Raw genomic sequence first — 27217 nt, forward strand, 5'->3', positions numbered from 1 at the left:
AAAGATAGAGGCTCCAAACTTGGTTCTGCTGTTCCCTCACAAGAGAATGAGAGGACAGTCTAAGCAGAAGGGCAGCACTGGTTGGTAAGATGCTTTATTCCTTTCCAAGTCTCGTCTGCCTGCCCACCAACTCGAGGGCAGAGGCGACAGCTCCAGGGAGAACCCCTCCATGGAGGGCCCAGAAGAAAAGGGTCGAGAGGATGGCCGGTTCCCTCCAAGCCACATTCCACCGACCCCTTCAGACAAGGGTAAACCGAGTAGAGGTTCCAGGCACTCCTGGTGTGTTCTTCCTTCATTCCAGCTCTGGATTCCCACTGTCATTCTTGTTTGGAGCTTCTAGCCTCTTCCAGGGGACCCTGGAAGTGTGAGGGCCACAGCCCCTCTAAGCCGAGCCACCCTCCCCACTCCCAGGGCCCTAGCAAATGCTGCAGTTGGAGGGTTTCAGGCTTCGGCTCTGGCTCTGGGCCTGGAGCAGGGAAAGGGGAGAAAGAGGGAGGGGCAAAGTTAGGGGTAACCCTAGGGTAGAGCCTATTTGAAGAAACCCTCCCCTCTGTATTCCTATTTAGCTCTATACCTGCTGTTTTCGGTATTCCTCCTCACTGGCTGACAATGCCTGGGCCAGAGCTAAGTCTTCTTCCTCTTGAGTACTGAGAGTAAAGAGCCAGCTTGAGACAGTATCATTAGCCCCTGATCCCCAACCTGAGCTCCTCCACCTCCACCACCTTCCTTCCCTACTCTCCTCACAGCAGGTACCTAGGAGCAATAGGCTTTGCCTCAGTCAGAGACAGGATCAGTGCTTGCTGGAGGGCTTCATCTTCACTCTACGGAGAAAGACAGATCATTCCCCCTTCTCTTATTCACCACCCGTTCGATTCCCCCTCTTCTGCTTCTATCTAAACTCACCAGGCCATTCTGCAAGGCATGAGTTGGTGACTCAGCAACTCTAGGAGGAAAGGGAAAAAATAGCATGGGGATAGAAGCACCGATGAGAACTAAGGTTGGGGAGAACTGGAGATATACATACCTGCTTTGAGAAGGGGGTGAGGTTCTAGCCAACCCTGGGCCAGGGACTGGGGCTGGGCTAGAACCTAAGCCCTGGGCTCTGGAGATAGCAGCAAGTCTGCAGGGGAGAGATACCTTCTACAGACACCCCAGGAACAAACCACCTTCCAGTTACCTCTTCTCCAAGGACTTAGTGGGAGGTGGAGATAGGAGGAAACAACCCAAAGGAACACAAAGACTTTCCTCTACCAGAATGGGGGAGTAGTTCTAGGGAGAAGCTACGGGCACCCCAACCCAAAGGGAACAGAGGGCAAGTGGGACTGAGCCCTTAGGGAATTCCTTAGATTCAGCGTAGTGAGGGTCCCTGGCGTTACCCAGTCTGGCTTGAAGGCAGTCTCTTCCCAGGGCACTCGTGGTCCAGTGGGTGCCTGTGCTTGAGACAGAAGTTTCGGCCGCATCGTTCACAAGTCAGCTCCATCATTTCCCGCTGCCGGCAGCCAGGGCGAGTGCACTTATTGGTGAAGATCTAATGGGGCAGACGGAAGGCACTCAACGACAAAGCCCTCTTTTCCCCACCCATCCATTCCTGGCCGTCGCCTCAAAAGCCAGCCTTCCCAAACCTCCCAGGCCTTCCCATTGGCTGCAAAAAACTAGCAGTGGTTCCCACACAGTGAAGAGCTAGCATAATTCCCTCACCTTGCGTTTGCGTTGTGCTGGGTCAGATCGACAGTCCCTGTCGATATGCTCCCCCACGGCACGGTCGGGCGACTCCCCTCTTGCCACAGGCACTGGTACATTGCACAGAGGGCATACAGGCACCTGTACATCCTACAGCCAGGAAGGGAAGGCAAGGCACATCTTGGGGATCACTGTTTATCCTACTACACGTCTAGCCATGAACAAAGTCTAGTCAAACCCTAGGATATGAACTGGGGAGTCTGGGAACCCTTATCTCTTAACTTCTTTGAAGCAGCCATGGCATATCCTCAAGCTTAGACAAAGTACATCTATTTAATGTATGTTTATTGGGCACCTACCATACATGGCAAACTACATGAGGTACACTATGAACAGCATGGAGATGCCTATCCTCACGGAATGTGACAGGTGTCTGGGTGGTATAGTGGTTACATCACTAGACCCGGAGTCAGTCCTGAGTTCAAATTTGGCCTTAGATATTAGCTATGCCTGTTTTCCTCACCTATAAAGTGGGGATAATAATAGCACCTACTTTCTAAGGTAACTGTGAGGACGAAATGAGATAGTCTTTGCAAGCTTCTTCACAAGCACTATGTAAATGCCAGCTACTATATGAGTTAATAAGGAGCCATAAACACAAATGACCACAATGCAAGACAAATTTGAGCAATGTCACAAAAGATTTATAAAGAGATCTACAAGAATTTAGAGGAAAGAGATATGTGGCTAAAGATATTTCTGATTAAATCTTCATGTAGGAAGTGGCGTTTTATCTAGGTACTGAAGGAAAGATGGAATTTAAACAGTTTTTGTTTTTTGCAGGGGGAGCAATCTAACCCATAAGTGGCAAAGTCCATGATACAGAAGTTGTAGGATGTGTGACAGTGCAAGTCAAGAGTAGAAAAGTAGGTTGGAGGGTTCTGAATGCCCAGCTTTTGAATATCAGATCAAGCTATGGGAAACACGTAATTAGTAATTTTAGGAAGACTTACCTGGTATAAGATGGTGTAGGATGGTAGAAGGAGGAGAGAATTAGGCCAGTGGAATAGCAATGAGGGTCTGAACAAGTGGGAGTAATAAGAAAAGAAAGGAGTCGATACTAGAGAGAGATTTGAGAAGCAGAACTGATAGCACTTATAGACTGAATAAATCGAGCTTGGGTGACTAAGAGGAAAATGGAGACGATATCCAACCAGACCTGTGAGGCTGCAGATATGTAAATCATTCTCACAGAAGTAACAACTGAGGGCGTGGAACCAGATGAAACTATCAAGGAACAAATTATAATGAAGAAGAAGCCTTGAGAAGTGCCGACATTTAGGGAGGGGGGAGGATAAAGAGGACCCCTCAGAGACAGGCGTGATTACAGACATAGCCAGAACTGCCACAATGAGTGAAGGGAGGAGGAAACAGGATGAGGGAAGACGTGTTTAACCATGCCGAATGCCGCAGAAGGAGCACAATCTGAGTGTCAGACCGGTCAGATGTTTTTCCCCTCTCCCTATTAAAAAGGCAGAAGTTCCAACGGCTCCCTAAACTCACCTTTTTGTAGGCAGAGTCACAGTGATGCTGGTCGTAGGCCACATGGTCTGCGCAGAATATGCCAGAGCAGGCATCGCACTTGAGAGGCAGGAAATCTGCAAGGATGGCACGGTATCTAGATGCCTCATTCACCTAAATTCCTTTTTTTGGCTTCACACCACCCCCCATTCCACCCCCGGCTAAGCTCAGGCACACCCCCACCCCCGATGGCACCAATTCCTTCACTCTCTGCCTCCTCCCCAGCTGCCTTTTACATGGATGTGTATTGCATATGCACGTGTAGGTGTATACACACATGTATAAAATATATGATGAATTACAGCTTTGCCTTGAGACTTGACTCTCCCACCTCCCTGTATCCCCCCCGCACACCCAGCCCCCACGATCCCAGCCAAATACAGCCCCGGCCCGGGGTTCAGCCCTCTCTCCACAGCCTGCTATTTAAGGTCGACCTCCTAGCTCGGACCCCTCCCCCTTGGGCCCCCGGGCCCACCACCCGATCAGCCCCCCCCTTTCTAAGCCCCGCCACCTAGCTACGTTATGCCCTCCAGCCCCGCCCTCCACCCCCCCCAGGCCCAGCCTGGAAAGGTCGGTTCGGGAGCTGTGAGCTCCCAGGTCCGGAGAATTCCATGGGCCGGGGGGAAGGCGGGAGGAGGAGCCTCTGGGTAGAGGAAGCGAAGAGGGAGCGTCCACGCTAGCACTCGGGCCAGACCTGGGATAGACCCTCGCCACGCCCACCGGAGGGCTCCTCTGCCTTGGTCCACTCCTTCCGACCGGACCCACCGCTCGCCGATCCGAGACCCAGACACCGGCGACCCTCAAGCATCTGCAGGCTCTGCAAGTCAGGCTCCGCCCCTTTCCGGCGCCACGGGGCGGCGGTGACGTCACTGCGACGCACCACTACGGACGCCTTCCTTTCCTGAGCGGAGAGCCAGCCTCCCTCCCTCCCTCTGCGCAGCCAGCCCGCCCCGCCCCTTCTCCTTCCGTAATCTCCCGGTTTTTCAGCTTTCCTTCCCTGGTTGGGAGGACCAGTGACCGAAGGAACGTAGAACGAGAACTATGTCTCAGCTGCGCTGGGATCCTGAGCGTCACTCATGAGCCCCTATTTGGGGTGCTCTCCAATATCAACCAGCCTGTGCTGGAGTACTTGTAGGGACGAAAGGCTCAGTAACTTCTAAGCAGCCAGTTCTGTTGCTGGACCACGAACTGCTAAGAAGTTCTACATTATGTAACGTGTTCGACTGTTGCCCGTGTAGACCTAGATAGATCTCCCCAGCATCTTCCCCACCTCTCTCCAAAGGAGACTGAGCCCTGCCTGGAAGAGAGTAGGAGAAAGGGCCACAAGACTGACTGCTCTGTTATCTTCTTAGAAAGGGTCCTGGACTAGATTTACATCTGTTTGCTCACCTAACTATTGCTAGTCTAGGGGTACAATGTATAAAGTCAAGGCATTTTTCCTAGCCACTGGCTTTTAATGGTGGAGGATACTCCAAGCCTACCAGTTATAAGACCCTGGGAAGGTCACATCCTCTCTGTGACTCAATTTCCTCATCTGTAAAAGTGAGGTAATAATAACACCTATCTCCCAGTGTTGTCATAAACATAAAATGATTTATTTGCAAGCACTTTGCAAATCATAACATCATATATAAATGTAGCTATCATTAGCTATTGATAGTTTTATAAATTTACCTTTTTAAAGCTAATTGATACTATTTGGTTCATTGATATGGGGAGCATGAAGCTTATGAGTGAAAATACTAGAAACCTCACCCCCTTACCCAAGCTCACCCTAACCTTACATCAACAGGTTTTACCCCTTTCTATCAAATGCCAGTTGCACAAAAGATCATTACAATTCCATCAATTGACAATCACTTATTAAAAATCTACTGTGTGCCAGGCAGTGCTGAGCACTGGGCATACAAAGAAAGGCCAAAAAAACAGCCCATGCTCTCAAGGAGTTCATGGTATAATGGGGGAGCAATATGCAAATAGCTTTGTAAAAACAAGATACATATAAATTAAATTAGAGATAATCGACAGAGGCATTAAGTGGGATCAAGAAGGTTTCTTGTAGAAGTGGGATTTAGCTGAAACTTGAAGGAATCCAAGGGGCAGAGTTGAGGAGGGAGAGCATTCCAGGCAAGAGGACAGCTAGTGAAAATGCCCAGGATTCATAGATGGAATAGTAAGTAAATCCACTTATCCAAGTAAATAGCCAAAAGAAATCAAAGATATTAGACAGATTGTTGTTGTTTGTTGTTTGTCCTTCATTCTCTACAAGGACCAATGACATCAGGAGAGGGACGTCTTGACTTGTGAGTTGGATTTAAATGAAATAAAGATGTGCAAATTCATCAGCCTCACTCTCTCCTCCAGGGTCATCCGAGTTCAGTGGCAAGACATAGCTTAGGACAATTGGAGATAACCCCAGATGCAGTGGGAGACCCTGGCCTTTTTAAGCTAAGGTCTTTCTCAAGTCTCAGTTTGTCTGAGGCAACACCCATTCGGTGATTTAAGGCTAAGTAAGAAATGAAGCAAAAGATGGCCTAATTTGCCTACTTAAAAAAAAAAAAAAACAACCAGGAAAGGAAGATCCTCAGGGTTCCTGGCCAAACCAGAAACAATCACTATTTACACTCACTCTAAGCATCAAAACCCAAACAATGACCAAGTGAGGCTCAGACTGGGAGTTATTGTTGGGTTTAAGGTGTCTAGTAGCTTCATTTGAATACTAAGGGGTTTTATCAAAGCCTGGTTTTCCAGTGCAGTATTTCAAGAAATCATAAATGAAACTACATGGGGCAAAAGAGTTAATCGTCCCAGTTGTTGTTTTTTAATTCTAGAAAAAATAAATAGGGAAGAGAAATTTCTAGCCTGTAAACCCCAAGATATCTTGCAAGGTTTCAGCGATCAAAATTTATATTCCTTTGGGAAAAGCACCCACAGGTCAGGATATGGTTCCCCATGTGGGTAAAGGGAAAGGAAGGAAGGAAGGAAAGAAGGAAGGAAGGAAGGAAGGAAGGAAGGAAGGAAGGAAGGAAGGAAGGAAGGAAGGAAGGAAGGAAGGAAGGAAGGAAGGAAGGAAAGAAAGAAGACTGAAATTATCCAGTTAGGTCCCCAATGGGGCAGCTACTACTACTCACAGATTCCTTCATTCTGGAAGAGGACCAATGACAGATTAGAATGTACTAGAAAATACAGGTCTACTACTGGGAATGAGAAATCTCAGCCCAACCAAGGAAAAGGCTTCACATTACCCAAGGGAAAATTTTACAAAGTCTAGAGAAATCAGGGGCATGTTGAGATGCCAGCTTCTCTTCCCAAAGTATTTTTTTTCTTATCTTCACAGGTTTCTCCCAAAAGATAGTCTGGAACTATACATATATACATGCATATACACACATACACACATGCACATACATACACATACACACACGTATATATGTATATCTTGGAAAATAAAGAAGAATGTCTCTGTTGTCCAAGCTTTCACACCTTAAGTAGGTATAGGGCTTCCAGGCATCATTCTCTCCACTATTTAGAAGAGCCAAACAGAATAAGTCTAATTCCTTTCCTCATGGCATAATCCAGCTGTTTGAAGAATATGATCATCTATCTCCTGAATCTTCTCTTCCCCAAGCTGTGCATTTCTCTTTTCCTCAATCATTGTTAATATAACAAGACTTTAGGTCACCTCACCATGTCCATCATACCTTATTTTGAATGTGCTTAATTTTGTCAATGTCCTTTCTTAAAGCATTCTTCCAGAATTAAATACAAATTTCAAATGTAGTATCCCTGCCTACCTGATATGAATTGGCAGGAGGAGTCATTATGTTCTCTGAACTGAGCCTAAAATTATGTTTATTCCTTTTTGGAGTTAACGGTTTTCAGGTTTGGATCCTAGATAGCACATTGCACTTCTCTTGTACTGATTATGTTCTATTTTGTATTATAATTATTAGACCATCCCTACTAGTAAACCCTAATAGCCATGAGGGTATAGCACCCCTTCTGGGCCTACTCTCCCAACTCACAATTGGCTTGCTAGTTCAGTCTCCTTTTTTTTTTTTTTTGGCAGGGCAATGAGGGTTAAGTGACTTGCCCAGGGTCACACAGCTAGTAAGTGTCAAGTGTCTGAGGTCAAATTTGAACTCAGGTACTCCTGAATTCAGGGCCGGTGCTTTAACTACTGCGCCATATAGCTGCCCCTTGACTTTAGTTTTTAAAAAGCATATTTACTGGGAGCAGACACTTGACACTTACTAGCTGTGTGACCCTGGACAAGTCACTTAACCCTCATTGCCCTGCCAAAAAAAAAAGTGCATTACAAATATTATCCCATTTTATCCTCCTGACAACTTTGGGAGGTAGGTGCTGTTATTATCCCCATTTTACAGTTGAGGAAACTGAATCACAGGGAATTTGTGACTTTCCAGGGTCACACAGCTAGTAAAAATGTGAACTTTGGTCTTCCCAACTTCAAGTTTAGTACTCTATGCATTGTGACCAAACAGCAAAGACCAGAAAGTAACAAAAACATTTTCCCCAACTTAGTGGCACTCACCCTTTTACATACACAAGATGCCTGGGGAGAATAGACTCAAAATTAAGGCACAAAAATGAGCATGGTGTACACAGTACTGAGGAGTGCCTCATGTCTCCTGGCCCTGGGACTACTTTTCTCCCTTCATAGAGTCCCCAGTAACTTTGCTATAGGGCAGGGCATCTGTTGGAGGAGTAGCTGCCTTGCTCAGCTAGGCTGGCTCCTTGTTAGGCATCATGTCCCAGCTGACTGGTAGGGAAGGCCAACCACTGCTGGGCCATCCATCCAGTAAAGGTCAGTAGGCCCTCTCTGGTGACTCTTAATAGATTTCCCTGGCTCACCCATAGCCGGGGTTGCTCCGCTCTCAGATTACCCAATCACCTAAGATTAGGAAAGAATAAACACAACTTCAACAAAAGAAAAAGTGGAGACTTAAAATGGCTGATAGAGCAGTTACCGCCCCTCCCCTTCCCCCACGCAGTGGCTCATAGCCATTCTATCCTGCCAGCTACCAGAAAGGAAAAGCAGCCAAAAATGGTTGAGGTGGATAATCCTTTTCTATTCAATACAATAAACATTTATCAAGTCGGTACTATGTGCCAGGCACTGTGCTAAGCACCCCGGATACAAAAAGAGGCAAAAGACCGTCCCTCCCTCACATTGCTGTCAGGATCCCCATGCCAAGACCACCCCTCTCTTTTCACTCCTCCCTTTTTATTACGAGGAGACACCCTGTTTTCCAGAGCTAAGGCCCAACAAGCCAGCTGTGTGCCGAGCTTGGCATAACAACAATCCTTTGCTGAAGGAACTCTGAATGAATTCTGCGGCAGTTAAATCACAGAATTGTTTCATACCAGCCACAGGTGTTACCTGAGCTTGGACAAGCACCTGCAGGAACCGTGTTCAGGTCACGAAGCCCTGCTATGAATTAAACTTGTCTCATTGTTGCTGTTAACCCTCATTGCCACAGCTATACTGCACTACTTGGTTCTTTGTCTAGACACTACTATATCAAGGCTTAGCCCAGTCCTATAGCAAACCCCAGCCCTCCTTTTTGTGTATAACCCCTGTTAGTTCTTTGGGTTTTTTTTCTTTTCTTTTTCAGAGTTTAACAGTTGATTAATAACCTCTGTGAGATCTTCGGTGTTTTCAGGGTTAACTGTGGTTGCATAACCTCTGTGGCTCTTTGGTCATTTATTTCCTGGCTTTGACAGAGTTTACAATCTCACAGAGCAGATAACATGATGTCAGTAGTCAGAGAGATAGAGGAGGGGCAGTGTTTCAAGAATGGGGAATAGAGAAAATGGCCAGAACCTAGAGATAGTGTGTCTTGTTTGTGCAACAATAAGGAGGCCAGTGTCACTGCGTTGAAGAGTTCCTGTCAGAGAGTAAGGTGTAAGAAGACTGGACAATTGGGACAATAGGTTTTATTCAAGGTCAGTTCCAGCTCTGGGCCTCCTGACTCATCAGTCCTTTCCCTCTCCTTAGACAACAAGAAGACGTCATCACACAGCAGCAGACCTACCCCCACCCACAATATCCACCCCCGTCACTCTTGACTGTAGGTAGGCTCATCAAGCCTCCATGTTTTGTACTGGAACCAGGAGGAACAGATCGCATAAATTCTGTATAACTCACCAGGAAGCACAAATCCAAGTATGCTTCGATGACTAGGCTCTCAATGACTAGTCCCCCATTACAAGGGGGAAGAACTATGGTTTATCTACACTTTTCATATTCCCTGCCCCTCCTCCACTACAACAGATTGCTTTTTTAAAAGTATGTGCTAATCTAAATTGAGTAATACCTCCCTATCTCATAAACCATAGAAAATAATCCAAGGCTTTTCCTCTCCTCAAATCTCCTAGTGATACTGGGGGAATTGTGGGAATTGAGTGAACCACACTGACTTCATCTCACGACTTAGTTCTGGAGCTGGCTCAGTTCCCTTTCTATCTCTCTCTCTCTCTATCTATTCAATTATTTATTTATTTATTCATTTGTTTGTTTGCTTGTTTATTTATTTATTTATTTATTTTTGCAGGGCAATTGGGATTAAGTGACTTGACCAGGGTCACACAGCTAGTAAGTGTCAAGTGTCTGAGGCCAGATTTGAACTCAGGTCCTCCTGAATCCAGAACTGGTGCTCTATCCACTGCACCATCTAGCTGCCCTTCCCTTTCTATTTAATTATGATCTGATCCAATTTCTATCTTGTGAGAAAATTTAATTCAATTATGGGAATTGTGAGAAATTTTTATAGCATTGTTTGAACCTAACCCTTCATGGCTGGGAAGCTGAACCACCTTTACCAATTACTTGGAGAAACTCAGGACCTGGGTTATGTTGACCAGAAACACAGTTAGATCCAAAGATTGATGCAAGGGGTTTTCTCACAATTATACATCTCAAGCAACCCATATGTCTTATCTGAAAACTGGACTTGTGGGGCAGCTAGGTGGTGCAGTGGATAGAGCACTGGCCCTGGATTCAGGAGTACCTGAGTTCAAATCTGGCCTCAGACACTTGACACTTACTAGCTGTGTGACCCTGGGCAAGTCACTTAACCCCAATTGCCTCACTTAAAAAAAAATGGACTTGTACAGGTTAATCAGTTACTGTTTCCTTGTTCCTTTGATTGAAAACAGACACTTCTGGGGAACGGGACGCCTCGTTTTCTGATTTCAGGAAATTGTACCTGTTTGTTCTCCCTCTCCCAACTCAGAAAGCCTCTGAGCTTTCCTCTACTTAGAAATCAGATTACTTAATTACAGTCATGTTTAGTTTGTTTGTTGTTATCTTTTAGTGCCTAAAAATCTGTCTTCCCCTGTATTCAGAGTCCAGTGATAAGCTGAGGAGACCAGCTTCTGGCATGTTATGCAATTGGCACACATTATTTAATAAATCAATAAACTTATAAGCTCAAACCTTTGTCACCTCATTTATTTCATCTTTCACTGGCCACAATATCCCTACACTTTCAACATGTGGCATTTAAATTGATAGACATAATTTTTGGGTAATCAGATAATTTTATTAATAATTTTAATAATTGTTTTATTATATAGCACATGTTATGATATAATAATAGATATCACATACTATATAATCACACATTATATAGTATATAATTATATATCGATTATAATAATTTTCATCAGTTATTAATAATATTATATTAATAGTGCCAGCATTTTAATAAAAGGATGGTCATTTATTTGGCTGTTTTTCTTAGACCACAGACAATCATGGTAGCCATGCTCAAAGCTTATATGCCCTTTGGGAAGAAGTGTACTCCCCAGGGTGGCAATCAACTCTGATTGGTTAACAATTAATGAGAGAATGAATATTATAATGAGGGGCTGGACCTGAATGTTGATTATATCATTTACTTCCTATTTTTTTTGCAGGTCAATGAGGGTTAAATGACATGCCCAGGGTCACACAGCTAGCAAGTGTGGAGTGTGTTAGGCTGGATTTGAACTCAGGTCCTTCTGAATCCAGGCCCACTGCTTTATCCACTGTGCCACCTAGCTGCCCCCCCCCATCATTTACTTCTTTTTTCAAAATTTTATTATTTTTTAATCTGTGTGTGTGTGTGTGTGTGTGTGTGTGTGAGGCAATTGGGGTTAAGTGACTTGCCCAGGGTCACACAGCTAGTGTCAAGTGTCTGAGGCCAGATATGAACTCAGATCCTCCTGACTCCAGGGCTGGTGCTCTATCCACTGCACCACCTAGCTGCCCCATCATTTATTTCTAAATTAACCCCAGCCTTGGACAATCTATTCAAATAATTTATCCCCACCCAAACATGAGTGGAATATAATACCTGCTCCATCTGTGTGGGGTCTCAATAGAGGAGAAGGTTAGCTCAACCTTCAGAGACTAAGGTCTTGAAGTGAGGATAAAAGAAAAAGGGGGAAACCTGAATCTCCATGAGTCACTGGTTATTCATAATCATTTCTTTCAAACATATGATTTATCCTTCTCTTTCACTGAGAAGATCCATTAGGAATTCTCTCAGTTTCTTCACTTTCATTATAGGGTTCCTATTGTTGACTCAAACCTGGATTCCGTCAGACTTTTCTCATACTACCTGGCTCGTTATGCCCCTTCTCTAGAGTTCTTATGAAAATCTCTTTGTTGCATTTTTTTTTTTTTTGGTGTGGGGCAATGACGGTTAAGTGACTTGCCCAGGGTCACACAGCTAGTAAGTGTTGTCAAGTGTCTGAGACTAGATTTGAACTCAGGTCTTCCTGAATCCAGGGCTGGTGCTTTATCCACTGCACCACCTAGCTGCCCCCATGAAAATCTCTTAAACCAGGCATTGGCATGTGTTGTGGGAAAGGTCTGACTTGGGCCAGTCTCTTGCTAGTTTAGGTGAGATAATGGAATAAAATTAGACATTTGTGAAACAACAATTTTTAAAAAAAGGTTTAGTTAACCATAGCAGGATGAAGGGGTAACTTCCTAACCTGCCACCATGCTGCTCACTCAAACCTTGGTTGACACTGTCTCCCTCAGCCTCCTCTTCCTTCCGATTGGAGAGCTGGAGGTTGGAATACCAAACTCTTCCCTTGTTGCTGTTGTTCAGCCTTTTCAGTCTGCTCTATCCTGATTCTCCTCCTATTTGTCTGATCGCTCCTCAGTCTCTTCATCCAGATCATTCCTATGCAGCATAGGTGCCCCAGTGACTCTGTCCTGGGTCTACTTCTCCATTCTATCTTGTTGAGTGATCTCATTAGCTCCCATGGAGTCAGTCTCTCTATATAAATGATTCTCAGACCTACTTAGCAAAGCCTAACCTTTCTCCTGACTTCAGTATTGTATCATGGGCTGTCTATTGGACATCTTGACTTGGATGTCTCATATGCATCTTTTTTTTTTTCAGGACAATGAGGGTTAAGTGACTTGCCCAGGGTCACACAGCTAGTAAGTGTCAAGTGTCTGAGGCCGGATTTGAACTCAGGTCCTCCTGAATCCAGGGCCAGTGCTTTATCCACTGTGCCACCTAACTGCCCCCCCCCCATATGCATCTTAAGTTCAACAGTTGTTTCAGTTGTGTGTGACTCCTCATGATTCCTTTTGGGGTTTTCTTGGCAGCAATACTGGAGTGATTTACTAGGAAGTATCTTAGATAAGATTTGAATTCAGGTCCTCCTGACTCCAGGGCCTGTGCTCTATCCACTGTGCCACCTAGCTGCTCAAACTCTTCTGAGTGTCTTCCTTTACACAGGACAGAAACTGGATTCTGAGCCCACTGTACTTTGCTTCTGCTACCCTGGAACAAGGGATGGGTACCCCAACCCCTCACTTTCCTGCCTCCTTTTACGTGTTGTCTCTCTGTTTTGATTATAAGCTCCTTGAGGGCAGGGACTGTCTTTCTTTTTATTAATTGTAACCCTCAGTCCTTAGCACAATGCCTGTCACATAGTAAGTATTTAATAAATATTTATTTGATTGGATTGGACTGAGGTTTCTTGGGGGAGTGGTGCGTCTGGTAGAGATGCAAGAAACCCTTCCTAATAGGCAACCTGTACCAACTTGGGACTAGTGAAATCTTGAGCTTATGAGATATCTAACAAGTCATGAAACGTCCATCTTCCATGATCTCTGTTTTGTTTTTTGTTTGTTTGTTTGTTTTGTGTGTGTGTGTTTTTTCAGGGCAATGAGGGTTAAGTTACTTGCCCAGGGTCACACAGCTAGTAAGTGTCAAGTGTCCGAGGTTGGATTTGAATTCAGGTCCTCCTGAATCCAGGGCCAGTACTTTATCCACTGTGCCACCTAGCTGCCCCCATGATCTCTGTTTACAAATTCTTCTCAGGGAAGGGAAGACAAAAGAGGAGAGGCAGCCACGACCTTCAAGTTTAATCTTGGTGGGACTGGACTTCAAGCTGTCATGACCACTGGGGGTGAGTAGGGGAGAAAAGGCTCCTCTTCCTCTTGATGAATGGAAATCCAAGCGAAATCTGACAGTGTCCCAAGTTATGCACTCAAAAGGGAAAAAAAAAAAGAAGCAAGGCCTTTTTTCTCTCCTTTTATAGCCTCCGAAGCGTGGGACTCTTCCTGGTTCAGTTAACAATCATCTCTGACTCAGCCTCCAGGCAAAGGGATGCATGGGGTTCACCCAGGAGCCACCAGTCTTATTTGTCCTTTAGCAAATGGTTACCACACTTGTCCCAATGAAAGGACCAGAGCATACGCCTTGCTCTATAGGAAGTGCTTGAGTCCAACCCCCGATCCATTGAGAATGGATGATTCTAGTCTTGGGAAGGCTTACACCAGGAGTGATCTTGATTTGAAAAATTCCCAAGAGATTAAGAAGTACCGCATTGAAGTGTTTGGGCAACAGTCTCTAAGAGGGAGAGATTTGCTTAACACTGTGAATCTCAGAGAAGAGCATCCTCTAAAAAGGCTACCCCTAAACCTGAAGGATTAACACCATACCATAAGGGGCCAGGAGACCTGGACCTTGCCAACCCTCCATGATATTGCTGTGAATTGGGTGGTGCAGGTCCAAAGTATTTATGAAACACTTGTCTCACAGTCCCACAAAGCATCTTTACCTTCTTAGAGAAGTCTAATCATTCTGATGAGTTATTGGAATGGTTTGTTTGTTTCCATATTTGTTCACAGCCATCCCGAGTCCTTCGCATTTTTTTTTTACCTTTTTTTTTGTTTTTGTTTTTGTTTTTGGTGAGGCAATTGGGGTTAAGTGACTTGCCCAGGGTCACACAGCTAGTAAGTGTCAAGTGTCTGAGGCCAGATTTGAACTCAGGTCCTCCTGAATCCAGGGCCGGTGCTTTATCCACTGCTCCACCTAGCTGCCCCCAGGAGTTAGTTTTTTTACCCACTCCTGGGGAAATCCAGGCACTAACCATTTATAAGCCCCATAATTTTACTCCAGGGTGATCCAAAAAGAGAAAGTGACCCCAAGGAAATCAGCCCCAGGTTCACTAAGACCAGAGTCCTGGGGGAGTTGAGAGGGGGGGCAATCTTTACAGTTCATCTTTGGAGCTCATCTAAGATGTAAAGTCATTTGGGAGAGTTCCACATATCTTTAGAGCTTTGTCTAAAAATTTTTTTAAGCTAGCCAACTTGCCTTGCATGAGATGGGTGGGAAATGCCTTATGTATTGCAGGAGTAAATTAGAGAAAGTTTGGAGTTGTTCTATGCATAATCAAAAAATGACAGACATTAAAAGGACCTTTTCACGCCTTACCAAAGCCCAAACCTAGATTATGCCCACTAGCTCTACCTCATTTGCCCCTACTCATGCTGTAGAATGGCTCAAGAGGAAGTTGACTGTTCTACCACACATTTATGTTCTCTAAATCAAGGATTCTTAACCTGAGGTCTGTGAACTTTTAAAAAAAAAATTTTTGATAATTGAATTTCATTTTAACTGGTTTCCTTTATAATCTTTTGTATGTTATACATTTAAAAACAATATTTTTTGTGAGGAAATTGGGATTAAGTGACTTATTCAGGGTCACACAGCTAAGTGTCAAGTGTCTGAGGTCATATTTGAACTCAGGTCCTCCTGACTCGAGGGCCAGTGCTCTAGCCACTGTGCCACCTAGCTACTCCTTAAAACAGTATTCTAAGAAGGGGCCTATAGGTTTCACTCAACTTCAAAGTGGTCCACAACACAAAAAAAAAGTTAAGGGGGTGGCTAGGTGGCTCAGTGGATAGAGCACCGGCCCTGGAGTCAGGAGTACCCGAGTTCAAATCCGGCCTCAGACACTTAACACTTACTAGCTGTGTGACCCTGGGCAAGTCACTTAACCCCAATTGCCTCACTAAAAAAAAAAAAAAAGTTAAGAACCCCTCATCTAAACTCAACTGGGCCCTTCCTACTGCAAGATGTTACTTTTCAGGGGCAGCTAGATGGCGCAGTGGATAGAGCACCAGCCCTGGAGTCAGGAGTACCTGAGTTCAAAGCTGGACTCAGACACTTAACACTTACTAGCTGTGTGACCCTGGACAAGTCACTTAACCCCAATTGCCTCACTAAAAAAAAAAAAAAAGGAAAAAAAAAAGATGTTACTTTTCAAACACAGTCACAAAGAGTCGGACATGACTGAAATGACTGAACAACAACATCTTGATCCTCTATCCTGCTCACCGCATTAGGCATTCTAAAACTTTTCCCTCCTCAAGCATTCCATTGAACCCTGACTATCTTGGCTGAAGACCTCCTATTGTACTGAAAACTTTTACATTTAATTTAATTTTATTCTTATTCTGACCTTAATAGACATCTCCCAGTAAGCATTTCCATACACAAAATAGAACATCAAGAGATTATACATGAAACCATAAATCTCAAGTCTTGCTTCAAAAAAAAAAGTATATAACAAATTCAATTTTATTTTCCAAGTTGTTCTGATTGTCGGTGCATCCTTAGGTATTAATTCTCTTCTGTTCTCGTCTGAACATTTACAAATTGTTTTAATTGCCTCCTTTCTTTTTCTTTTTCTCTTCTTTTTGGCCTCATTCTTGCTAGTATCCATCTCCACCCCCAGCTTCTCAGCTGATCTAGACACTGACACTCAAACCCTGTAAATTGCCTCAATTCACCAGATATTTCTAATAGTGTCTATTGTAGTGGTCCAGAGCCACTTTGGACATCTGCTCTTTATGTTCTTGTGCCTTACCCTTCTTTGTATTTCTTTCTATTTGTATAACTCAGGTGTTCCCAAGTCATCCCTAAATAGACAGTACCCCATTCCTCTGTGGCAAGCTTCCAGGCTTCATTGTTCACGAGGTCAGCTTGGTCACCAGTGGGCCAGTCCTTGGTGTGGTGAACTGATTGGGGCAGGAATTTTGTTGACTCATGCAACTTCAGCTGGGCAGTTAATTGGTCCTGAATAATATGTCAGGCAGTTTCCTGCTTAGTAAATGCTGGTGGGTGGAGACCCAGAATGATTTTGTTGATGGTGGAGCATATGTGTTTTGCTTGTGTATTTCCTGTCCAACACACAGCCTGTTTGAACCTTTCTTAGGTTTACATATTCAAAAGCTGGAAGGATTTCCTGTTAGTAGAGAGTCTGTCAGTTTATTCCTAGGCTCACTCCTCGTACTTGAGGGGTATTTGTTATGGGGAAATGGTGGTGGGTGTTGGGGTTTCTTAGGAATTCCTCTTTAGTTCCCGATATATTTTAGAAATGAGGCCTTTATCAGAAGTACTAGCCATAAAAATTGTTTCTCACTGAATTCATCTTTAAAGAATTACACCCTCTTGCACACAAATCCATTCGAATAAAAATAATATTTTATTTGGATGCTAGAGAAAGGAAACCAAGAGAGAAATCCTTGGATTTCTCATGAAGGGGGGATAGTTCCAGAGAGGTGGTTCTCTTAGATCCCTATCTCTTTGAACAGGAGAAAGGCAAATGCTTTTATAGAGAACTGATGGTGGTGGGGGAGACTGGAATGAAGGGTGGTGGTCCTGGATCCAGTGCCACTTATCTTTTTAGGTATGTCTGTCCTTTGGTTTAGCTTCTCAAGAAGGTTCCCTGACTTCCCCCAGAAAACTTCTGAGATACGCCAGGCTCATAACTTTTTTTTTTTTTTTGAGAGGCAATGAGGGTTAAGTGATTTGCCCAGGGTCACACAGCTAGTAAGTGTCAAGTGTCTGAGGCCGGCTTTGAACTCAGGTCCTCCTGAAACCAGGGCTGGTGTCTTATGCACTGTGCCATCTAGTTGCCCCCCAGGCCCATAACATATTGACATGATCGATTAAAGGTTCTGATAACTACAAATTTACTGAGAACTGACTGATGCCCACTTACTCCCCCTTCCCAGGCCAATGCATTGCCTGGGGCTGACTGTTCTTTGTCAGTTCCAGGCTCTTGATTGACTTATGGACCTCCCCCAAGCAAAATGATCCCCCACCTTACTCCCTGGATTTTATGTTATTATGTAAAAGGGTCCACTTACATTAAGTAGTTTCTATTTCGAGTTATATATTTGGTATACTTAACTCAGGAGCAGTTCTATAGTTTCTTTTGTTAAAGGTTCATTTACATTAAGTAGTTAGTACTTTCTGTATGTGACTCTGAGAAGTCTTTTGTTTCTCTTTGTTTTGTTACCCTGTCCTCAGTTTCCATCTTTGGATAATCCTAGCTTCTTGCCTTGTGATACCACAAGTTATAGTTCCTCTGCCTGGATTAAAGACCTTATTTCTCCTATATTGTTTCCTTAATTTATAGGTTCACAGTACTTAGTCATGGGAATAGGAACCAAAGCTAAATTGTTAGCCCATCTTACTACAAATTAGTTATATACTTTCTATAAATATCTATATTTATAGATTTATTTATATTTCTACAAATATCTATAGTTATGTACTTTCTTTTTTTTTGCAGGGCAATGAGGGTTAAGTGACTTGCCCAGGGTCACACAGCTAGTAAATGTCAAGTGTCTGTGGTCAGATTTGAACTCAGGTCCTCCTGAATCCAGGGCCAGTGCTTTATCCACTGTACCCCCTAGCTGCCCCCCAGTTATGTACTTTTAATTTTTTTTTGCAGGGCAATTGGGGTTAAGTGACTTGCCCAGGGTCACACAGCTAGTAAGTGTTAAGTGTCTGAGGCCAGATTTAAACTCAGGTACTCCTAAATCCAGGGCCGGTGCTCTATCCACTGCACCACCTATAAATATCTATATCCTATTTAATGCTTTCAAAACTTGAGGCCTTGGCAAACACCTATCTGTCAATTTGGACGTTGAAAACCTGTTTTACTCAATGTATGAAATATCTCATGGAAATTTGTGTTAATGGCAAAAGAGTTGTTGGGTCATTGGATTCTTTGAAAAAAACATACAAAACACAATAGCATAGCAATCCTTTTTCTTGGAAAAAGATAAGCACCTAAATCATTTGAATTTCATTTCCCTTCAGTAGAATTCTTTAAATAGGAGTTTTATAACTCCTTGTCTGTCGTGAGACACATGAATCATGCAGGAGAATAAACTTCGGCAACCTTCATTGTTTCAATCTTCTATTTGTATTCCAGAGTGGTGCTTAAGTTCTAAGTACAATACCCAGCACATAGTAAGTGCTTAATATTTATTTCATAGTAGCACCCCCTCGTAATTCTGCATTTCAGCAAAACCAATCTATCTGCTATTCACTGTATTCCATTTCTCACCTCCACACCTTGAATAGATTGTCCCTGACATCTGGAACATTCTTCCTCTTCACTTCCACCTGTTGGAATCCCTAACTCTCTTCAAGGCTGAGCTCAGGTATCATCACCTTTTATAAGGGATACTTAAAAAAAAAATTCTTTTTGGTTATTTTGAACTTAACAACAGAAAATATGAGCATTTCCATTGTTAATATGAATATATGGATCACCTGGATTTGATGGAGGTACCTTATTATCCAAAAGCATTTTTAATGAAACTCTGGATTAGGGGGCAGGTAGGTGGTGCAGTGGATAAAGTGCCGGCCCTGGATTCAGGAGGACCTAAGTTCAGATCCAACCTCAGACACTTGACACTTCCTAGCTGTGTGACCCTGGGCAAGTCACTTAACCCCAATTGCCTCACCAAAAAAACAAAAAAAAAGAAATAATAAAAAAAAAGAAACTCTGGTTTAATAGGAGCAAAATGTCCTTCAACTGAACTACAAACTGAACCCAGATACCTAGCAGATAAAAGACCCTACCTAGTGTCTTCTTTTCCCTCAGGATAGTAAGTCCCTATCTTATGGTGACATCTGGGCGTCCTCATCATTGCCAAACCCTTTTTTTTTGGAATCCTGTAATCTTATCATGATGCTTCGGTATTTCCTCCGAACTTGTTATAACTGAAATTGTTAAACTGTCTTTGCTTCTGTATCATAGTATTGAAACTGACAATGCCCCGTAATCAGTGGACAAAAAAATCATATGTACCCTCAGAAATGGGGAGTCTCTGAGCTCTCTTCTTAGGAGGGGAGTCTCCACATGATCATGTGTTATATATTTCTTCTTGGGACAAAATATTAAATTGATATTATGTTTTTCCTATCCATTCTCTGATCTGGTTTCTGTGAGGTACCAATTTCTGGTAAGAGAGGCAGAAATAGCCTTCTCTGATCTGGGTGAGCAAATTGTAGGAGATATTATTGATGTCTCTGACCTGTTTATTATCTTGCAGGAAGATGGGTACGAAAACTTTATTTAATATTCAACAATGTATACAAGGAACAGAAAAAGAGGATTTTATGTGGATCTGAGTACTTATATTAATACAGCATGGTTTATTTATTTGTTTTTGGTGAGGCAATTGGGGTTAAGTGACTTGCCCAGGGTCACACAGCTAGTAAGTGTCAAGTGTCTGAGGCCAGATTTGAACTCAGGTCCTCCTGAATCCAGGGCCGGTGCTCTGTCCACTGCACCATCTAGCTGCCCCTATAATGTACTTTTAAAAACATGCTGTTGGGGCAGCTAGTTGGTGCAGTGGACAGAGCACCGGCCCTGGATTCAGGAGGACCTGAGTTCAAATCTGGCCTCAGACACTTGACACTTACTAGCTGTGTGACCCTGGGCAAGTCACTTAACCCCAATTGCCTCACTAAAAAAAAAAAAGTACATTATAAATTCAACATGATCACTTCAAAGCTGTCCTAGTCTGTGTCTATTTCTGAACTTCCTTATTATTTCTTCTGTTCATTAAAATACTTTAATACCTTTTCCCCTTCTTTATTTTTTTTTCTTTTTCCTTCCTTCCCTCCTTCCTTCCTTCCTCCCTTCCTCCCTTCCTTCTGACATGGGTATAAATTATGATATTAGGATTCAGGAATTAAGGGACTATTAAAGTTTAAACTGGCCACTAGATATCTGGACAGACACACCTAAGAAGTAAGGGAAGATGAAATTCTATAGCACAGGAAAGTCAGTTAGGCATGGCTACTACCTGAACTAGGAGACAGAGATAACTCCAGAGGTTAGGACTATCATTCCCCCTCACTCTCAGGAATCTTTCCTGTGAGGAAATGGGGATTGGTCTCCTCTCAATCGAACCTGTTTGAGGAAAAAGATCTGCTTCTCCCCCCATCCCCCTCCCGTAACCTCCCCACCCAACCTCCCCCACCCCCAAACAAAATCATATGGTTCAGGGAAACCTTGGGCTGGTTGAAATTAGGTCCACTCCAGAGCTGTGTCCAAATAAGGGAGAAATTGAAGAATTGTCCCTGTATCACATCCTCCATTGGCTAAGAAATACTGCGTTCTGATTAGCTAGTTTTTGCCCCGAGATTGTAACCCTTGAGTAATCAGACCAATGATGAAAAAGGGGAGGAGCCATTTCAATTTAGGGATTAGGAGATAAAGGCCTGTGAACCTCAATTTTTGTTTGGTCACCCACCAGCTGGACACCGGGTGGCCTATTCTCATGAGAATGACAATAAATGAGCCTTTGACACATAACCCCTGCTGAGTTCCAGAAATTATTGAGGAATGATTTTTCTCACATTTCCCCACCCCACTCCCAAAAAGAACTTTCCATTTTCAGGTAGTCACCCCATCTATCCTCTAGAAAAGCTTTGGCCTTTCTTTTGTTCCAGGAGGAAAATATACCTAAGCCATCTCTTCCCTTTGAGGCTAAGTCTTTGATTTCCCTCTCAGTCACTTTCTCTACTGCCCAATAAAAGACCATTTTAATACTAATTGCACTGTGTGTGAGAGTATAATTCTTTGCAGAAGAATACCTAAGGACCCCCACCACCTATTCCCCATGACCTTTCCTTCCTTCCTTCCTTCCTTCCTTCCTTCCTTCCTTCCTTCCTTCCTTCCTTCCTTCCTTCCTTCCTTCCTTCCTTCCTACCTTCCTTCCTTCCTTCCTTCCTTTCCTTCTTTCTCACACCTCTTCTCTGTAATTCTTTCCTCACTAAAAGAGAATCTTTGTTAAAAAAAAAAAGTAAGCAGTCACACAAAATAAATCCACATTTAATACCTCTTCAGAGCTTAGTCATGCAACTCACACCACCACCAGCTGGTTAGGTTTTCAGAGTGGTGACTATTACTAATCCCAGATTTCTAGGGAGTGACTTAATGGGACTGTGTTGGCTCTTCACAAGGGGAGTTCCACTACTTGCCTGCAGGACTCTTCTCAGGGTGCAGCATCTCTACTGGAGCTCAGGCTGATCCATTGGTCCCTTGGGATTGTTTCTTCAATGAACAATTGCAGTCTTTAGCCATTGGACTGGCTAGGTGACATAGATCTTTATTCAGATGGAATATTGTTGTGCTCTGCTTTTTTCAGTGAGGGACAAAACCCTAGGCTTTATTCCTCAGTTGGGGACTACTTTCCCTAAAATAGCAAACAAGCTGAATGAACAAATCTGTAATAACCTTTGGTAGATTGTAAGATGCTGGAGGGCAAGAGCTGTTCTGTTTTCCCTTTTTTGTCCTAGCATCCAGTAGCAGGCCTTAATGTGCTTTTTTTTTTTTTTTTTAGTTAGGCAATTGGGGTTAAGTGACTTGCCCAAGGTCACACAGCTAGTAAGTGTTAAGTGTCTGAGGCCAGACTTGAACTCAGGTACTCTTGACTCCAGGGCTGGTGCTCTATCCACTGCGCCACCTAGCTGCCCCCTTAATGCACTTTCGCTGGTTTTTGAAAGTCATGCCCTGCCCCCTCCCCCAAGTCAAGATGGGTTTGGAAAGGATGCTAATATTTTCTGAGCACAATGAAACATACACCATTTTTAAAAGGGGAGAAAAAATTTAAAGCATACAAAATCTTAATAGCATACACTCTTAAGCTATGTTCCTATGACTAATTGCGGTCTTTGGTTTGGTCCTCAGAAACTAGCTCTGGCCCAAGTTCAAGGACGTTGACAGGGAGAGGCACCACCTTTTTTTCCTGACTGAGCACCTTCACTAAAGCATCTTGGCCAGAAGAAAAACCTGGATTTCCAGTTCTTTGGCATATTAAGGTAATCTATACTGAATAAGAAATGAATCATGGCTGTCACTTGGCACCACTTCTACTCAGTTCTTAAGGATATAAACAAAAGTTTCTCAGGGCCTCCCCCCCTCCCCCCGGGGAGTTTATTGGGTCCCCATCGGCTCCTGAAAAATCTCTAGCCTATATATGCTGATGATATGGTCCTACTAGTCTTTTGCTCACCTAGATATGAAAGTAAATTTACTCTGTAAATCAAAGGTTATGAAATCTCATTTGTGTCATAGACCCCTTTGGCAGTTTTCTCAAGCCTATGGACCCTTTATTTTAATAATTTTTTAAATCTATCTCGTTTATATGTAAATTTTATTAAACATTCATTTTTTAAAATTTAGGACTAAATTCTCTCCTTCCCTCCTCTGCCCCAGACAGAAGGAAAGCAATAGATTATACATGTAAAGTCATGCAAAACATATTTCTATATTAACTATGTTGCAAAAAAAACCCAAAGAAAAATAAAATTAAAAAAAAGTTAGGCTTTGATCTATATTCTGACTCTATCAGTTCTTTCTCTGGAGGTGGATAGCATTTTTTACCCCAAATCCTTTGGAATTGTCTTGGATTGCTCAGCTTAGCTAAATCATCCACAGATGTTCATCATACAATATTGTGTCACTGTGTATAATGTTCACTTCACTTGGCATCAGTTCATATAAGTCTTCCCAGGTTTTTCTGAAATCTGCCTGCTTATCATTTCTTGTAACACAATAGTATTCCATCACAATCATATACCACAACTTGTTCAGTCATTCCCCAATTAATGGGGAATTTCCAATTCTTTGCCACCACGAAAAGAGCTGCTATAAATAAACAAACAAATAAATAGATAAATGAACACACACACACATATATCTACAGATAGGTCCTTTTCCCTTTTCATGTATCTCTTTGGGATGCAGACCTAGCAGTGGTATTGCTGAGTCAAAGATATACACAGTTTTAAAGTCCTTTGGATGTAGTTCCAAATATGTTCCTGCCAGGAGAGCCACCTGCCACAATTATGGTTTGCCCAATTACAGAACTCTAAAGTATTGGCTCTAGAAATACCAGACTGCTGTGCATACCCTTTGGTCCAGCAATACCCCTGCTAGGTTTATATCCCAAAGACATCCCCAAAAAAGAAAAAGGCCTATTTGTACAAAAATATTTCTAGCAACTCTTTTTGTGGTGGATAAGAATGGGAAATCAAAGGAATGCCCATCAATTGGGGAATGGCTAAACAAGCTGAGGTATATGATGGTGATGGAATATTATTGTGCTATAAGAAATGACAAGCAGGATGATTTCATAAAGGCCTGGAAAGATTTGTATGAACTGATGTATAATGAAGTGAGCAAAACCAAGAGAACAATGCACAGAGACAGCAATATTGTTTGATGAAGAACTGTGAATGACAACTATTTTTAACAATACAATGATCCAAGACAATCCTAAAGGACTATTGATGAAACATACTATCCACCTCCAAAGAAAAAACTGATATTGACTCAACACAGACTGAAGCATAGTATTTTTCACTTTCATTTTTTTCTTTTAAGTTTTCTTGTACAAAATGACTAATGTGATAATGTTTTACATAATCATACTTGTATAACCCATATCTGCTTACCACCTCAGGGAAGGGGGAGGGGAGGGAAGGAAGGAGGGATAAAAATTGGAACTCAAAACTGTAAATAAAAAGGTTTAATATTAAAAAAAGAAGAAACACCAGACTGTCAGAGCAAATAAATACTTTAGGAATATATCTATATTTGTGTCAGTAAGGCATCTTACTTTTTCTGGCATTGTTCTAGAATGAATAAATAGTACTTAAAATTACTCCCTATAAAGCTTCAAAAGTGCATGGTTTACTTTAACTTCCCTAAATTCAGACAAGTATTCTCAACAATCTACTTCAGTTTTTGTTCTTGTTGTTCAGGTTTTGTTTTTTTTTTTTTTTTTTTTTTGCTGGGCAATCAGGGTTAAATGACTTGCCTAAGGTCAGACAGCTAGTAAGTATCAAGTGTCTGAGGTGGAATTTGAACTCAGGTCCTCCTGAATCTGGGTCCGGTGCTTAATCCACTGTGCCACCTAGCTACTCCAACAATCTACTTCAAAATCAGGTCCAGCACTAGGCTGCCTTCTCTCAGAAGCTGTTTCTGGATGTTGAATCAGAGAACCTTCCACTTTACTTTTTAATTGCTCCCTGTGCCTGTAAGGCTCTTGGAGTAACTCTAACCACCATCTATTTGCTCTGCCAATTTCATAAATTAGCGAAAATTACCTAGATAGTATAGTTAGATACAACAGGGACATATTTAGGTTATTTTATTTTAGGATAACTCTAAATTGTTAGCTGTTAAATTCAAATTTGCTATAACAGGTTATTTTTATTTAAAAAAATGTTTTATTGATATTTTCTGTTTCTTATATCACCATGGTTACTCCAAGCATCCCTCCCTTTCCTCCTCTCAGAGAACCATGCCATATGACAATTTTTTTTAGAGAGGAAAAAAATCAGTATGACTGATTGCTATATTGAAGACAATGTGTCACACCTATGGACCTGGCACCTCCATATGATTGGGGAGTGTCTTCTCATCTTTCCTCATTTGAGTTCTCCTTGATCTTTATAACTTTGTCACATTTACTTTTCTTTTTTTTCTTCTTTTTTTTTTTTTTTGCAGGGCAATGGGGTTTAAGTGACTTGCCCAGGGTCACACAGCTAGTAAGTGTCTGAGGCTGGGTTTGAACTCAGGTCCTCCTGAATCCAAGGCTAGTGCCTTATCCATTGTGCCACCTAGCTGCCCCCCACATTTACTTTTGATTTTTTGGTATGTCATTCTTTTCATTAAATGGTTGTAGTTACCTACTCTATGATGAGTTAGCCTTAGGACAAAGACTTGCTGGACACCCCCAGCTTCGCTACAGAGATGTATGCAAGCGAGACTTGAGGATTCTGGGAATAGACATCAGCAGCTGGGAGGAGATGGCCAAGGACTGAGCCTGATGAAGTTCAGTACTCAGGAGCAGCTTTCGAGCAGCTGAGATGGGCCTTCAAGCTTGGGAGGAAGAAAAAACGAATGAGACGCAGGAACCTACAGGCAACAGAGAGCACAGTTTTCCGATGTCCTCGTTGTGGCAGGAGCTACGGCTTCCGTATCGGACTGCACAGGCACACTGTGGCCTGTGGCTCTTCAAGGCGCTAATCCATGGTCGTCCGAGACTGGTGGAAGCCTACTTACTTCACCCTGTATCAGTTCCTAGAGATCTTTCCACATTTCTCTGGATTCATCGAACACATCATTTCTTACAGCACAGTAATATTGTTACATTCATGTGCCACAATTTGTATAGCCATTGCCCAATTGATGAGCTTTTACTCTATTTACAGGTTTCCCAGGTCTGGACCCTGGCTTGAGTCCACTTTCTCTCCCACATGACAACATGAAATAACCAAGTCCCTACCATGTATCCAATAAGTTTTGTTTTCTCTGTTTTTTGGGCAACTGTTCCTCATATGCCATTATTTTCAGACTGTGCTATCCTTATCACCTGTAAGTTTGCCAATGTCCCTTTTAAAATTGTGGACCCCCTCAAATGAACACAACATGCAGCACAGAATACAGAACTATTGCCTCCCCAATCTCTACATTATACTTCTATTATTGTACCTCAAGATTATATAAGTTGTTTTTTAGCACTCATATCACACTGTTGGCTCATATTAAGCTTGTAGTCTATTCATCTTTTTCACTTACACTGCTGTTGAGCAAGTCTTTCCCATCTTGAATGTAAGAATTGATAATTTTTTGATCCTTCAGGTCTTCACATATCCCCTAAATTATTTCTAAATACAAAGCGTCTTTCTCTAGCCTGTTAGAGGAAATGGCCATTTATATCCACTCATTTATAGGCTGAGGAAGTGGCCACCTCTGGACCAGGCCGGACATCAAAACAATAGGAAGCATTTATTTCAAAAGTGATTTAAGAGTAGCTAAGATGACTTAAGGTTACATATAAACTAGATGCCAGAATTGGAACTTAGTTTGAGTCCAAGCTTAGGGCACAACTGGCCTGCTTCTCACATTTTGTGGCCATGCTCTCAAAAACCCCACAATTTAACTTTAGTTTCCAAACTTTTGTTATTTGCTAGCCTATTGTGGGATGCATGGGGAGATCATTGCTCCAAAGTCTCCTTTCACATCTGATTCCATTTTACCTATCCTGGCTATGTGAGCTAGTGAACTTTTCCCCTTTTCAAGACTTATCGTGACTTAGTAAATGCTTCATTAGATGGAATGGGACGTCTCATTGAATTGGATGAGCTTATATGTTTATTCCTAAAATAGAGGAAAATCTCAACATGTATGTGGGGTGTGAGGCAAACAAAAATGTTGAGTCAAAAGCTAGAGGACACAAATATCCACTGTCCACTTGATTCTAACGCCATCTTCAACACTATTCAGCACTCAAATGGAAAAA

The 27217-nt window shown here is 42.7% G+C and overlaps 1 protein-coding gene across 1 annotated transcript; it reads right to left on the minus strand.

Annotated features, from left to right (window-relative positions):
* Window positions 1–78: 78 nt before the first annotated feature.
* On the minus strand, window positions 79–6957 carry ZFAND2B (zinc finger AN1-type containing 2B). Its single transcript, XM_043993352.1, has 10 exons — window positions 6949–6957; window positions 3956–4258; window positions 3244–3375; window positions 1699–1830; window positions 1377–1528; window positions 1025–1120; window positions 904–943; window positions 754–821; window positions 575–647; window positions 79–466 (listed from the first exon to the last, which is right to left on the minus strand). The coding sequence occupies exons 1-10, from the start codon at window positions 6955–6957 to the stop codon at window positions 416–418; spliced, it is 1056 nt and encodes a 351-aa protein (XP_043849287.1). The 3' UTR covers window positions 79–415.
* Between the last annotated feature and the right edge of the window lie 20260 nt (window positions 6958–27217).

Source organism: Dromiciops gliroides, chromosome 3 (assembly GCF_019393635.1).
Source record: "Dromiciops gliroides isolate mDroGli1 chromosome 3, mDroGli1.pri, whole genome shotgun sequence".
NCBI lineage: Eukaryota > Metazoa > Chordata > Mammalia > Microbiotheria > Microbiotheriidae > Dromiciops > Dromiciops gliroides.

What these genes read in the sequence shown, in the direction of transcription:
- ZFAND2B (XM_043993352.1), bottom strand. An exon ending in GTGACTCTGCCTACAAAAAG is followed by an intron (nt 1,831 to 3,243) that starts GTGAGTTTAGGG and finishes TCCTGGCTGTAG; the next exon opens with GATGTACAGGTGCCTGTATG. An exon ending in TCACCCCCTTCTCAAAGCAG is followed by an intron (nt 944 to 1,024) that starts GTATGTATATCT and finishes CTTTCCTCCTAG; the next exon opens with AGTTGCTGAGTCACCAACTC.